A 14,030-nucleotide genomic window follows, 5' to 3' on the forward strand; every position below is an offset into this window, starting at 1 on the left:
ACAGGAGATGCATTTCATACTAACACAAATGCAAATTGACTGCAAATTTGCAGTGGAAAAGGATTTGTAAATTTGATATTTTTCCAAATTCAGCTGTTCCTGGGATGTCTCACAATTGTGTTTGGATTGCCTTCCATTTGAATGCGACGTCATTTGAAAATCTTTTGTGAAATTACGTAAAATACCTTGGCTGACCCTGGATTAATCTTTGGTTAACCTTCCAATTTTCCCCTTGTGATAAAGTCCTGAGGGAGTGTGTTCCACTGTCAAACAGTTCTTACTGCCAAGAAGTTCCTCCTAATGTTGAGCTGGAATCTCTTTTCCTGGAGCTTGCATCCATTGCTCTGGGTCCTGTTCGCTGGAGCAGCAGAAAACAAGCTTGCTCCCTCCTCAATATGACATCCCTTCAAATGTTTAAACAGGGCTATCATATCACCTCTTAACCTTCTCTTCTCTTCTCTTCTAAACATACCCAGCTTCCGAAACCGTTCCTCATAGGGCATGGACACGCTTCTGGACACGTTCCAGTTTCTCAATGTCCTTTTTGAATTGTGGTGCCCAGAACTGGACACAGTATTCCAGGTGGGGCCTGACCAAAGCATATCCATGCATATCCATGTGCATGAGTGTGCATGCAGGCACCACATCGATAACTTTGCTTCCTTAGCCATTCCACATTGGACAAACATGTCTGATGGCTTCTGCAGGGAAACCTATTCATGCAATAGACACCAACACGATTCCAGGCCCACTGTCAAGCTTGGAAAAGTTCCTGTTTTGAACTACAGCTCCCAGCATCCCTTGTTCAGCCTGGTCAATGGCCCCACCAAGTGAGAGTACTGGAGTCTTGTACTTTGATAAAGAAGCCAGTGTGGTGTAGCGGTTTGAGTTTTAGACTATGGACCTTATCACACTCGCAAAATCCTGTTCAGAACAGGATTTAAACTAGATTTACATTTTTAAAAACCCCACAAATATGGAAAGTTTTTCACACGACATTCCAGCAAACGGGAAATAACGCAAAAATAAACAGAAGGTAAAACTGAGAGAAACAGCAGCTTTTTACTTTCGGGAAGTTCCAAAAGTAAAACGCTGCCATTTTTCCCCTTTTGCCTTACGGTTTGTTTGCGCATCATCTCACACTGCCAGGAACGTCATGTGAATGTTTCTAATTTATTTCCAATATAAATCCTGTCTCCGTTTGGGATTCCTCTAGTGTGATAAGGTCCTGAGACCCTTAAGAACAGGGTTCGAATTCCGGCTCAGTCATGTAAATCCACTGGGTGACTCAAGCCAAGTCACACTCTCTCAGCCTCAGAGGATGGCAATAGCAACCCCCCTCTGAGGAAACTAGCCAAGAAAACTCTGTGATAGATCTGCTTCAAGGATGCCTTAAGTTGGAAATGACTTGGAAGGCACAACAACAACTCCAAACAAAAGTAATTTCCTTTCTGAGTTCTGCTTCAGTACACAGTTTCTTTCTCTCCCTCCCCATTTTTCTCCTGAATAATCAGGTTTACCTGAGCCGCTTGGCAGCTTTCTAACCCATCACCGTGACTCATAGGTTTTAATTAAGGCCAAGCCAAAGAAGCCCGGGAGTTCTGGCAGCCATCTTCCTCGGAGATGTATGAGCGTTCCAGATAATACGATTCGGCTTATTTTTAGGCTCATCTGAAACCCAGAAGTGGGTCGTTTCAAAATTAGGCAATAAAAACAGAAGTTTGTTTTCAAGGGAAGGTGCCGGGGGTGTCTTGATCCAGCCCCTCTGAGCGTTCTTTCTGGCTGCATCTACACTGCAGAAATAATGAAGTTTGACACCGCTTTAACTGCCATGCCTCAATGCTATGGAATGCTGGGATTTGTAATTGGTGAGCTATTTAGCCTTCTCTGTCAGAGAGCTCTGGTGCCACAACAGACTACAAATCCTAGGATCTCATAGCATGGAGCCATTGAAGTCAAAGTGGCATCAAACTGCATTTTTTTCTGCAGTGTAGATGCAGCCACTGAACCACTCTTTATTGATGGCCAGTGATGCAGCAGATGATACGCAGGGGGAAAACATTACAGCCCTTTTGCTGATGGTGTCTGACACCCCACATAAACAATGGCATAACTGGACCCTCGAAAGAATGCTGCCCAGATTTATCCCTTCTGCAAGCAACCAAGTGAAATCACCATGAAAGTGGAAAAACCACCAATTTTTTAAAAAGCCACTCTATTTTTTACCTGTAAGAACACCTCTCCAGGAATCTCTAGATCCTCCGTAGCAACTTTATTGTCAACATCTGCTAGAGGTTGACTATAGAATTTTGCTGGAGGACCTACAAAGTCCTAGCACAGTGTTCTCTCTTGGCATATCTATCTCCTTCATAGAGTTGCACTGGAGGACCTAGAAATTTCTAGAGAGAACCTGTTAATCAAATCTGCAAATGTCAAAACCGCAAATCTGGAGGACCTACTATTATGCAGATGCAAACAAACAAAATCCAAGTGTGCAAGTGTGACCCATCTCCCCCCTGTGCAAAGCTCCCCTTCTCTTCATATATGAAGTATGAAGGTTTTCATGCTGGCATCCACAGTTTTTTGTCGTTTTTCGGGCATGTGGTCATATCTGGAAGTGTTTATTCGACTTTCATCACCTGCATCTGTGGCTGACATCTTCAGAGAATGGTGGCATGAAGGTGTGTCAGTATATATACCCCACTCTCTTCCATGCCAGCATTCTCTGAAGATGCCAGCCACAGATACTGGCAAAATGTCAGGAATAAACTCTTCCAGAACACAGCTACATAGCCAGAAAACTCAAGAAAAAACTATCTTCCCAAAGATGAAGCCACAGAGAATAGGACCCAGAGCAATGGATGCAAGCTCAAAAGGTGTTGGAAAATTTATGCATTACATTCTTCTTTCCCTCATTATATATAGTCTCTCTCTCTCTCTATCTATCTATCTATCTATCTATCTATCTATCTATCTATCTATCTATCTATCATGTGACTTCTGTCACTCAAGTTTGGAGGCAGTCAGTTGTTTCAGTTTTTTCCTGCTGTATTAAAGACGGTGAGATTTCATCTCTTTTCCCAAACCATCAGCAGCTAGGATAAGATTTAGTAGTTGTTACGTATTTATTCATGAAGCCCATTATTATTTGTTTTTTAAACTACAAACGAGTAAGTCTTTATTCTTTAGAAAGGCAGATTTAAAAATAATAGTCTGAACCACACTGTTTGCTGATGAAAGCTGAACTCTAACAAGTTTAACTTTCATACCCGCATATTTTTGTTTCCCTTTAAAAGGGTTAACACCCTAAAATTGCACCCCACTAAAAGCCAATGCGATTCTAAGGCTGCATTGATAGAACTATAGTATCTGGATCAAGTGAAGTAATAGTCCAGCTGTAAAGTTTCTGCTCCGACGTGAGGTTAACCCATTCCTCTTTCCCTGTTGCAGGAGTTCCACTGACCCTGTGGGCCACGAAGTCATCTGGGCATTGGGAGCAGGTTGCCGGGACATCATCTCCTTACAGGTGGCACCATTGCACCCTTGGTAAGAATGCCAGTGTATACATTCACACTGGTACCTTTGTTCATACACATAGGTCAGAAGGCAGATTTCCATTAGGCAAATGACTGTGGAGTGTGAGAAAGGGTTAAACTCCATGTGCCTGTTTTTAATATATTTGGGGTGCTGAATTTGAAATATACAATACAAGTGTCGTGCCGCACGCAGTTCTTCCACAAATTAGATTTTTAAAAACCAATTCAGTCACTGCTCAGCTTCGATTAAGTGCGGATGCTGATGTTGCAGTCTGATTTCTATTACTACTGCCTTTTGAATGGACTTTTGTCATGGCTCCATCCTATGGACTCTTGCAATTTGTAGTCTCTTGTGGCACCAGAGCTCTGTAGCAGAGAAGGCTAAATATCTTACCAAACTACAAATCCCAGAATTCCACAGTACTGAGCCATGGCAGGTCAAGCGGTGCCCATCTGCATTAACTCTGCAGAGGAGATGCAGCCAAAGGCCTTGTCTGCACTGCAGGAATAATGTAGTTTGACTCCACCTTAACTGCTATGGCTCAACGCTATGGAATTCTGGGATTTGCAGTTTGGTGAGATATTTAGCCTTATTCCAGCATCCTCTGCTCCCCCAGAAATGGAATGAAACCATCATCTAGAAAGACATTTTTTAAAATTGCTCTGTGTTATCTGGAGGGAAAAATAGAATTAAAGTTGGGTTACATCTATTTTGGCTGCTCTGCTCAAACTGCACACGACTCCCGTAATCCAGAAGCTTTTCCTAATTTGCGTCTCAGCTAATGACATTATGTAAAGGATGCTTTGATCGGCTTCTTGTCTGCTTTCCCTGTCTCTCTTTCTTTCTTTAATAAAAATCCCCAAACCTGTCTTCCAGCCAACAACCAACACGTTTCAGCAACCGATGCCTGCAGATGATTGGGCGCTGTTGGCCCCATTTAAGAGCCCTGGGGGTCGGAGGCGCGGGGTGCGGCATGCAGGGACTGGCATCACTGGGTAAGTCTAGTTTGGGTCCTATGAAAAGGCAGAAGCAAAGGGTATCCCATGAGTATCTCCATGCTGGAATTTGGATAGAGTGGAGCCTTGGAGGACCAAACTTTGGTCCTCCAGATGTTTTGGACTTCAGCTCCTGACTGTTGGCCAAGTTGGCTAGGGCTTCTGGAAGCTAGAGTCCAAAACACCTGGAGGACCAATGTTTGATCAATACTTATTCCTTGGAGGTCTGACTGGTGGCAACATGGGTTTCTTTTAGATGCTTTTTATGAAAGCTTTTGGGGACACTAGGCCTCATTCCCCAGTGACCTTACCAGTCCCTTGGTCAGGGTGCTGACAGGTATATAGGTAGGGTTTTAGGGGGTCACATAAACATTAGTCCCCAACAGTTACGAGACAGTGTCCATCTTACAATCTCATAACTGCTGAACAGCATACTACCAACATTTATGTTATATTTTAGAAGAGTTCCTGACGTTTCGCCAGCATCTGTGGCTGGCATCTTCAGAGAATGCTCTTCCATGCCAGCATTCTCTGAAGATGCCAGCCACAAATGCTGGCAAAACGTCAGGAATAAACTCTTCTAGAACATGGCCACATAGCCCAAAAAACCCACCAAAAACCTATGGATGCCGGCCATGAAAGCCCTTGATTTCACATTTATATTTTATTTGACTGATGGAAACCCACTGGGTGACCGCAGGCAAATCACACTCTCTAATCCTCAGAGGAATGCAAAGGCAAACCCCCTCTGAACAAAACTAGCCAAGAAAACCCTTGACAGGTTTGCCTTAGGGTCGCCATAAGTCGGAAACTACTTGAAAGTACACAAGAAGAACAACAAATATTTGGTGTAATAGGTAGCTTATGCAAAGGGATCTTGTAGTATCTTTGGGACTAACTGTGTGGAAGACGTTTTAGCGTAAGCTTTCATAGACATGGTGAACTCTCTCAGAGGCTTGGAGTGAACCATACATCTATTATACATCCATGCACCTGAAGAAGTAGACCAACTCTATAAAAACTCATGCTACATCTTCTTTTACACAGATAGTCTCAAAGATGCTACAAGATGCCTTTGGATACAGATATTCCAGACTAAATGCCATCCCTTATACAAAAAAGCAAAATCAATTTTTGTTTTTTGGAATTTATACGTTTTTAAAATATTTTCAAGCCGTGGATGCTTGGATCCGTGGATAAAAATATACATGGATGTGGAGGGCTGATAGTATGGACTTTATCACGCAGGGGAAATCGGGTGTTTAAACAGTGAAAACCATGTGAAAATCGCACAATCACAATTAACTTTTTCACACACCTCACCATTAAAGAGCCATTGTCTTGGGAATAAACAGGCATTAAACAGCAAGAAATCATTCGTGGAATTTCCCCGTGAACAATTTGTTGCTGTTTATTGCCTGTTTATTCCCAGGATAATGGCACTTTAATCATGACATCATGTGAAAAATGTTAATCGTGATTGTGCAATTTTCACACAGTTTTCGCTGTTATATTTAATGTAGACATACTAAATGGAACCTATTTGAGGATGGCTGTATGCCAGCATGATATAGCAGTTTGAGCATTGAACTTAGGACTTTGGAGACTGGGGTTCAAACCTTGGTTCAGACATGTAAACCCACAAACTCTCAGCCTCGTAGGAAAGCAATGGCAAACTCCCTCTGAACAAATCTTGCCAAGAAAACCCCATAATAGGCTCGTCTTAGGGTCACCATAAATTGGAAACTATTTGAAGGCACATAACAACGACAACATTTGAGGATAATGTCTGGGATCTTCGACAGCTCCTTTAAAGGTTGGATTAAAGCCCAGAAGGGATTTCAGCATCACATTGGCACAGAAGCCACCACTTTCTGCCACTATGCAGAGGATGAAATACTGAGCAGCATCCTAATATGTTATCATGCTCCTAAACCCAGTTGTGACTGGCTAACCCTGCCTGTCTTTCTTTCTCCGCAGCTCGAAATTGCATGCGCCTCCAAGTGCTGGAGCTGGACCACGTGACGGAGGTGAACCAGGAGGTGGCGGCCGAGGTGTGCCGGGAAGGCTTGAAGGGCCTGGAGATGCTGGTTCTGACGTCCACCCCAGTCACCCCCAAGGCCTTGTTGCATTTCAACAGTGAGTGGAAACTCCCCAAAGGGTCAGCTCCCCAAATGGACTTGGGGTGGCTTGAGGCAAGAGGTCTGGGAAGTGTCTTCGTCTCGACATGGGAAGATGAAGTCTGCGCACTGCGCACACAGGAGGAGTCTTTCAGTGCCTTCGCCAGAGACATTGCCACCCATAAGAATTGCCCCCCCCCAATTTCCCTCCCTCCCCCAGTTTTTAATAATTTATTTTTGATACTTCTCATAGAGCATGGTTACAGAACGGCCATATCTACAACCCTAGAAAGTGATCTTTCCCGAGAGTCTCACTAAACAAGACACTATGTAGAGAGATCTTGTAGCATTTTTGAGACTAACTGAAAGAAAGAAAGTTAGGTCCAAAACACACTGCAGAAATAATCCAGTTTGGGACCACTTTAACTGCCCTGGCTCAGTGCTAGGGAATCCTGGGAATTGTAGTTTATTGTGGCCCCAGAGCTCTTTGACTGAGAAGGCTAAATGTTTCACAAAACTATGGTAGGGAATTCTGGGAGCCAGGGCAGTTAAAATGGTCTCAAACTGGATTATTTCTGCAATGTGTTTTGGACCTTAGTCTCAACGGTGCTACAAATTTTTTCTACATACTGATTTTATAGACTTACATGGCTGTATCTTTGAATTCTAGGCAAAACACTGTCTGCACAGTTAACAATTGGATGAATTGCACTGTAAAAATAAATAGCTGATATGGCTGTAGGGAATAAAATCTGGATTGAGACCATGACATGGAAAGTAGGTTTTAACGTTTGGGCTCCAGCTGGGATCCCAATGCAAACCGAGCACGAGGTGTGCTTCCATTCTTGCTCTATGTTCTCGTTTAGTTGTTTCATCCGCCCAAGTTAATTAAGTGAATTAAAATTCAATGGCGGCATTATCAAAACATCAATAAAGTTTGAGAGGCTGAGATAAGGAAATGTGAGGTGTTTACGTCCCATTGTGAGAAGATGCTGTTGCCTTTAAAACAGCCTATCTCAGTCCCTGGTGTAAAAATAGGCCCAAACTTGGCCCCCTCTTTTAAATTAAGCCAGGGCACCCTTAACTCTCACCCCTGCTGATGAAATCTACTAAGTGGTGAATCTGCTAATTGATCTGCTTGGCGGATTCATCCAAACTTCATTAAAAGTTTGCAGTGCTGATAATTAAAAGCAAAAGATCAGGAAATAGTTCCTTTAGAAAACTTTGTGAAGGGAAGCATACTTGGTCTCATGCAACTGGATCAGCAATTCTGGCCCAGCAGTCTGCAAAGAGAGAGAGAGAGAGTTCCTATTGTAGATAATGGCTAGTTTTAAAATCAGCAGAATTGTATCGGATGATATCTGCGTGTTATTCCTTCCTAACACATCGTTTGCGGTCTCACCCTGCATTTCATAGGGATGGGATATTCTTAAACATATTGATCTATAAGGGTTTTCCTAGGGGTATAGTGCAGCCTGAGCAAAGATCTGTTGTCCATTAGCAAGATAAACACTAAAAATTGAATTTATGGAAAAGACCCACAAACCCTTCTTTATTGTTGAAGTAATCGACCATTGCTCTGATGTCAATGAATGGGAAGGGCAGCCATGAGAGAGCTAGAAAAGATCCTAAAGAGTAAAGGCATATAACTGACCGCTGAAGTCAGAATTTGTCCAAGCCATTGCATTCCTCATCACCATGTATGGATGCAAGAGCTGGATAATGAAGAAAACAGATAAGAAAATCATTTCATTTGAGATATGGTGCTGCAGAAGAGTGCTGAGGATACCATGGATGGCCAACAAGACAAGCAAATGGGTCCTTGAACAGATCAAGCCTGAACTCTCCATGGAAGGCAAAATGACTGAACTGGGGCTCTCATTCTTTGGGCCCATCTTGAGAAGGCAGGACAACGACGCTAGGAAAGGTGGAGAGAAGCAGAAAGAGAGGAAGACCACAAGCTAGATGGATAGACTCTATTAAGGAAGTCATGGGGATGAATTTGCAGGACCTAAGCAGAGACGTGGAGAACAGGGGTGGATTGGAAAACTCTCATCCAAAGGGTCTCCATGAGCCAAGGGCAGTTCAAGGGCAGTTAACAACAAGGGCATTATGCAACCAGGGCTCACATGGTCAAAACATTGGATGCAACATCACCACAATGTAGGACAAGTAACCACCAGTGGATTTGCATTCCACTTGCATTATGCAGTCCCTCTATTAAATACCGCTATAGCACAGTACCATTGGCCAGCTGTATCCACGGATTCTTTATCCACGGATTCAGCCATCTGCAGTTTGAAAATACTCAAAGAAGTATATAAATTCCAAAAGGCAAACCACCATTTTATATAAGGGACACCATTTTACTACCCCATTGTGTATAATGGGATTTGAACATCCACAGATTTTGGTATTCACAGGGGCTGGGGGTTCCTGGAACCCAAGGCCCAGTGTATGCAGTAATCATTGCTAAATGCACCCAGATGCACAGTTGCAATGCACAGTGATACACACCAGTTAAAATTCTTCATTGGGATTTGGCATTGGTGCCTTGGGCATGCTGTAGCACAACTTATGCAGTGCGGTGATAAATGCCCACCACTGGCAGTCCCTTGCATAATTGCAATGTTCAAGGTGATACATTTTATACACATTCCACATTGGGTCTCCTTATGCTCTCCAGTGATGTCTCAATGATGCTCAGTCATGGAAACCCAGAAGGTGACCTTAAGCAAGTCTCATGCTCTCAGCCTTGGAAGAAGGCAATGGCAAACCTCCTCTAAACAAATCTTGCCAAGAAAACCCCAGGAGGGGGCCATAAGTCAGAGTCAACTATAAGGTGTATAACAACAGTAACAACTAGAGGAAGACTTACTGAAAACACACACACACACAGTAGGTGCTAAATTGAGGGAACTGGCCTATCAAATAGGCTAGTGATCCACCAGGATCCCAAGTGGTGCAGAGGTCTGAGTGTTGGACAAGGAGCCTGAGAGCTCTGGGTTCAAATGTCACTCAGCCTTGGGCATGTCACACTTCTCAGCCTCAGAGGAAGGCAGTGACAAACCTTCAAAGAAACCTTGTCCAGAAAACTCTAGGATAGGATTTCCCCAAGTCGTAGTTTATTTGAAGGCACATGCAAACAACAATAACAAAATGCAATATTTTGCTGGTTTGAAGGTTTGAGACTAACTAGGACTATAGGAGACCAGGGTTTGATTCCAGGTTCAGCCATGGAAACCCACTGAGTGACCTTGGACAAAGTCATACTCTCTCAGCTTCAAGGGAAAGCAATGGCAAACCTCCCCTGAATCGATCTTGCCAAGAAAAACCCATGATAGGTTCATCTTCGGTTTGCAAAAAGGTGGAAACAACTTGAAGGCATGTCACAAAAACAAATCAATGTTGTATTTGGGTACTGCTTTCCTGCCCCATCCCTGAAGCGTCGGACTAAAGGTGTTTCTCTCTCCTTGAAGGTGTTTGTCGGAACCTGAAGTCCATTGTGGTGCAGGTTGGAATCGGCGACTACTTTAAGGAACCAAATAGTTCCGAGGCCAGGAAGATGTTTGAGGAAATGGTTAACAAACTTCAGGTAATGAGTTTATGGCTTCCATGATATATAAGCCCTGGCAATGTGATAATTTGACTGTGTTTCTAGCAATAGGCTTGCAAATAGACAATGGGTGAGCCCAGGCAAACATATGGCCCTCAGCTTCATATCAGAAGGCCACTGCAATTTGTTCTGGCTTGCAAATGGGTAAAGGGCTTGCAGCAAATAGGCTAGCAAATAGACAAAGGGTGGTCCCAGGACTAAAATGCAGCCCTTGGCTTTGCAGCAAAAGGCCCCTGCAATTTATTATGCAAAAGTGTGGCTTCTCTGGAAACCCATGGGTTGGGAGGGAAGGAAGAAAATGAAGGCTGGTTACAGGGAAGATAAGACTCCTTTGCAAAGGGATCTCATAGTAACTTTGAGACGAACTCTGCAAAAGACATTGTAGCATAGCCTTTTGTTGCACGGAGTGTACGGGTGCCCAGGAAGGATCTTTATAAACAGACTGCATGAATAGTCATAAAAAGGCAAAAGTTGTGGGTATGATGATAAGGCGACAAATCCATTTTAAACTAGGGTTGTTGAGGGGCAAAGGCAGGTGGAAGGATGTTTTCCCAGTAGATAAGGATGTAACAGCCTGAATCATGCATTGTACCTCCCCAAACTCTCCCAGTAGGCAACTCAGGATTCAGAATGTCAAATCCTTATCTACTAGAAGCAAACTAAGGCCAAGGTGGATAGATAAGCATATAATTGAGGGAAGGAGTTTGGGAATGTGATGTGTGCAGAATGAGAACCAGAAAGGAGATTCCAGTTTTCACCTAGGCATGTAGTGAAGAGGGTACCTCCGGTGCAGGAAACTAGCCATGATAAGGAGATCTGACTGGCTCAGCATAGGAGAAAGCTAAAGGAAATACTCTGGATAGATCATAGAATCATAAAGCTGGAAGAGATCGCAAGGGCCATCCAGTCCAACCCCATTCTGCCATGCAGGAACTCTCAATCAAAGCTTCTCCGACAGATGGCCAACCAGCCTCTGCTTAAAGATCTCCAGGGAAGGAGACTCCACCTTCCTCCATTGAGGGAGTTTGTTTCACTGTCAAACAGCCTTTATTGTCAGGAAGTTCCTCCTAATGTTGAACTGGAATCTCTTTTCCTAGAGCTTGCATCCATTGTTCTGCATTCTAGTCTCTGGAGCAGCAGAAAACAAGCTTGCTCCCTCCTCAATATGACATCCCTTCAAATATTTAAACAGGGCTATCATGTCCCCTCTTAACCTTCTGTTCCCCAGGTTTAACATACCCAGCTCCCTAAGTCTCTCCTCAGAGGGCTTTAAGATTTCCAGACCTTTCACCATTTTGGTGGCCCTCCTTTGGACATGCTCCATCTTCCCAACATCCTTTTTAAATTGTGGTGCCCAGAACTGGACACAGTATTATTCCAGGTGAGGCCTGACCAAAGCAGAATAGAGTGGCACTGTTACTCCCCTTGATCTAGACACTATACTTCCTTGTGAAGCTGCGGTGTTAACCAGTGTTATAATATGTGTAGTGTGCCAGGAAACCATTGTCTCTTGATGGATTGGACTTGAATTTGCTTCACTGGCCTGTTTCCGGGCAAATTCCAGGGTGCTAGCGATGACCTTAAAAGGCCTATATGGCTTGGGTCCAGGCTGTCTGAAAGCCTAAATCACTCTATATGAGACCACCTGAGTTTTAAGATCTTGAGAGGCAGGCTCTGTCACATTCACCTGTGCAATTGGTAAGGGCATGGTGGACAGCCTTTAAAGTGATGGCCCTTCTGGCCCCTTCCAACTCTACAACACAATGATTCAGTGGTGTCATTCGGGGGGTGCAGGGGGTGCGGACCTCACCAGGTGACACCCTAAAAGCGGGTGACACCACTGTTCCTCAAGCAGTTTCAGGAACAGGCAGAAATGGGCTGCGGCATTCACCTGCTTCCCTGTAAAATGCTTTAAGAGACGGTGGGAGTGGAGTGAAGCCCACCAAATCTTTAAAATTAGAATTTTATTTTTTTTTAATTTTTTTAAAAATAGATTCTTTTTCATTATTCTTTCTTTCTTTATTTATTTTTAAACCCACATTTTAACCAGATCTTCACTATGTATATGTAAATACATTTAGGCCATGCTTATGATCTTGTAATTTGAAGGTACAATTTCAATTTTGCTAGTTGTTTATGTCACAACTGTTAGCATAACACTCAGTGGTATATGGGAATTATGGTTTACGAGCCACATTGGTGAAAAAAAGCATTGCTAAGGATTCCATATGGTGTAAATGGGGGGGGGTGATGCCATGCGCGGCCGCACTGAGCGACGCCGACCCAGTGGTACTAAGCTGCACCTATAAATTGCAATGCTTTCTCTCCCTCCGAACCCCTTCTCTTCCCTTCTCCTCCAGGCCCTGAAGAAGAGGCCGGGCTTTTCAAAGATTTTACACATAAAGGTGGAAGCAGGCTGTTAACCTTTGCGAGGAAGAGGTCGAAATCTTACATCTTCCGTCTGCCTGTTACGAAAAGACAACCCTGGAGCCAACACCGGTAGGCTTGCGAGCCGCCGTTCTCTGAACCGGCGCTTTAGAGAGCAACCAGCCTTTTTGAGTAGGCCTTCAGGAAGGCAAGCGACGGGCTCCTTTTCCTGACGGAGGGTCGGGTGCATTGTGTCGAAACGATGGTGCTACATATTTAAAAAAAGAAAAACCAACCACAAGGGATTTCTCCAGACTGCCAGGGAGGTTGTCCCCTTCTCCTGTCCCGTTCTCTCGTTCTCTCTCTTCTTACAGAGGCAGCTGTGAAACCATCTCCTTGCAACAGACGTTCTCTTTTTCTTTGCAGAGCAATCCTTTCTCTTCAAAGAACCTTTTTCCCCCTTTGAGAAGCTCAGTAACTTACAGCTGAGAGTGATTAATACGCTGGGCTCCCTGTCCTCCCTTGCTTTGCTCTCCTCTGCTGAAATGACTGATCGTTCCTTCTGTCCGCAAAACAGCCGTGAAAAACCCGGGCGGCGTCACTTGAGATTGAACTCCTTTCTGCGGTCTCAGTCTTGTTCCGTCTCTTTCCAAAATGAAATTTCTTAGGGACTTGGGGGGGGGGGGGAATGACAGAGGAGTTCCTTTTGTGGAGAAGTGGAGGAATCTAGCATTTCTGTTGATTTAGATTTTCTTTTTTAAGAAAGGGCAAAGCAGAACTAAGGAAAAGAAAATTTCCCATAAGACTGGATGTTAAAGCATAAAATGAAAACCCCAAGATGCCTACTGTGGGGTTGTATCTCATCTCAGCAGCTCCGAAGTCACTCAGGAAGCCAAACGTGGTCCCATCTCCAAAGCCTAGTTGGAGTCCATCTCTGAAGTAGAACATCTCTTAAGTATCCTGCGCAGGCAATAAAGCATTTTGCCAACAATTCAAGGGCACTGTGGTTTCACAAGGCCTTTTCTGACACCACTATCTTTTGGAAGGCAGCACTCACAAATGATATATTCCTCAGCGGTGCCACGGAGCTGAATAGCCCACAAGAGATGGTCCTTTTCTGGATGCAAACCTCCACCAAGACATGACCTTCTTCACTCCGGTTGAACAAAGAGTAGGAAATTCTGGCTGACAGATAAACCATTCCATTCCACTCTCTGGTTTCTGCCAAGCTTTGGGAAGAGATGGAACAAATATCCATCCCTCTGCCATTTCTTGGCAAAATGGTGTTGCTCCGCTTTGGATTTCTCAAGTAGATGGAGCTTTGAAACTCATGGCCACGCTTGTCAATCAGAAAACAGGAAGGCCATAGAATCACAGAACTGGGACCATAAGGGC

General features: G+C 43.9%; 1 protein-coding gene across 1 annotated transcript in view; it reads left to right on the plus strand.

Annotated features, from left to right (window-relative positions):
* The window catches only part of FBXO41 (F-box protein 41), a 66,316-nt gene extending 52,495 nt beyond the window's left edge, over positions 1 to 13,821 (plus strand). The window contains exons 9-13 of the mRNA XM_042466434.1: positions 3,451 to 3,546; positions 4,414 to 4,532; positions 6,513 to 6,671; positions 10,132 to 10,247; positions 12,629 to 13,821. Coding sequence (XP_042322368.1) covers positions 3,451 to 3,546; positions 4,414 to 4,532; positions 6,513 to 6,671; positions 10,132 to 10,247; positions 12,629 to 12,691 — 553 coding nt within the window. The 3' untranslated portion in view covers positions 12,692 to 13,821. The remainder of the gene's footprint in view (positions 1 to 3,450; positions 3,547 to 4,413; positions 4,533 to 6,512; positions 6,672 to 10,131; positions 10,248 to 12,628) is intronic.
* Positions 13,822 to 14,030: the final 209 nt, after the last annotated feature.

This window comes from Sceloporus undulatus, chromosome 5 (assembly GCF_019175285.1).
Source record: "Sceloporus undulatus isolate JIND9_A2432 ecotype Alabama chromosome 5, SceUnd_v1.1, whole genome shotgun sequence".
Classification (NCBI taxonomy): Eukaryota; Metazoa; Chordata; class Lepidosauria; order Squamata; family Phrynosomatidae; genus Sceloporus; species Sceloporus undulatus.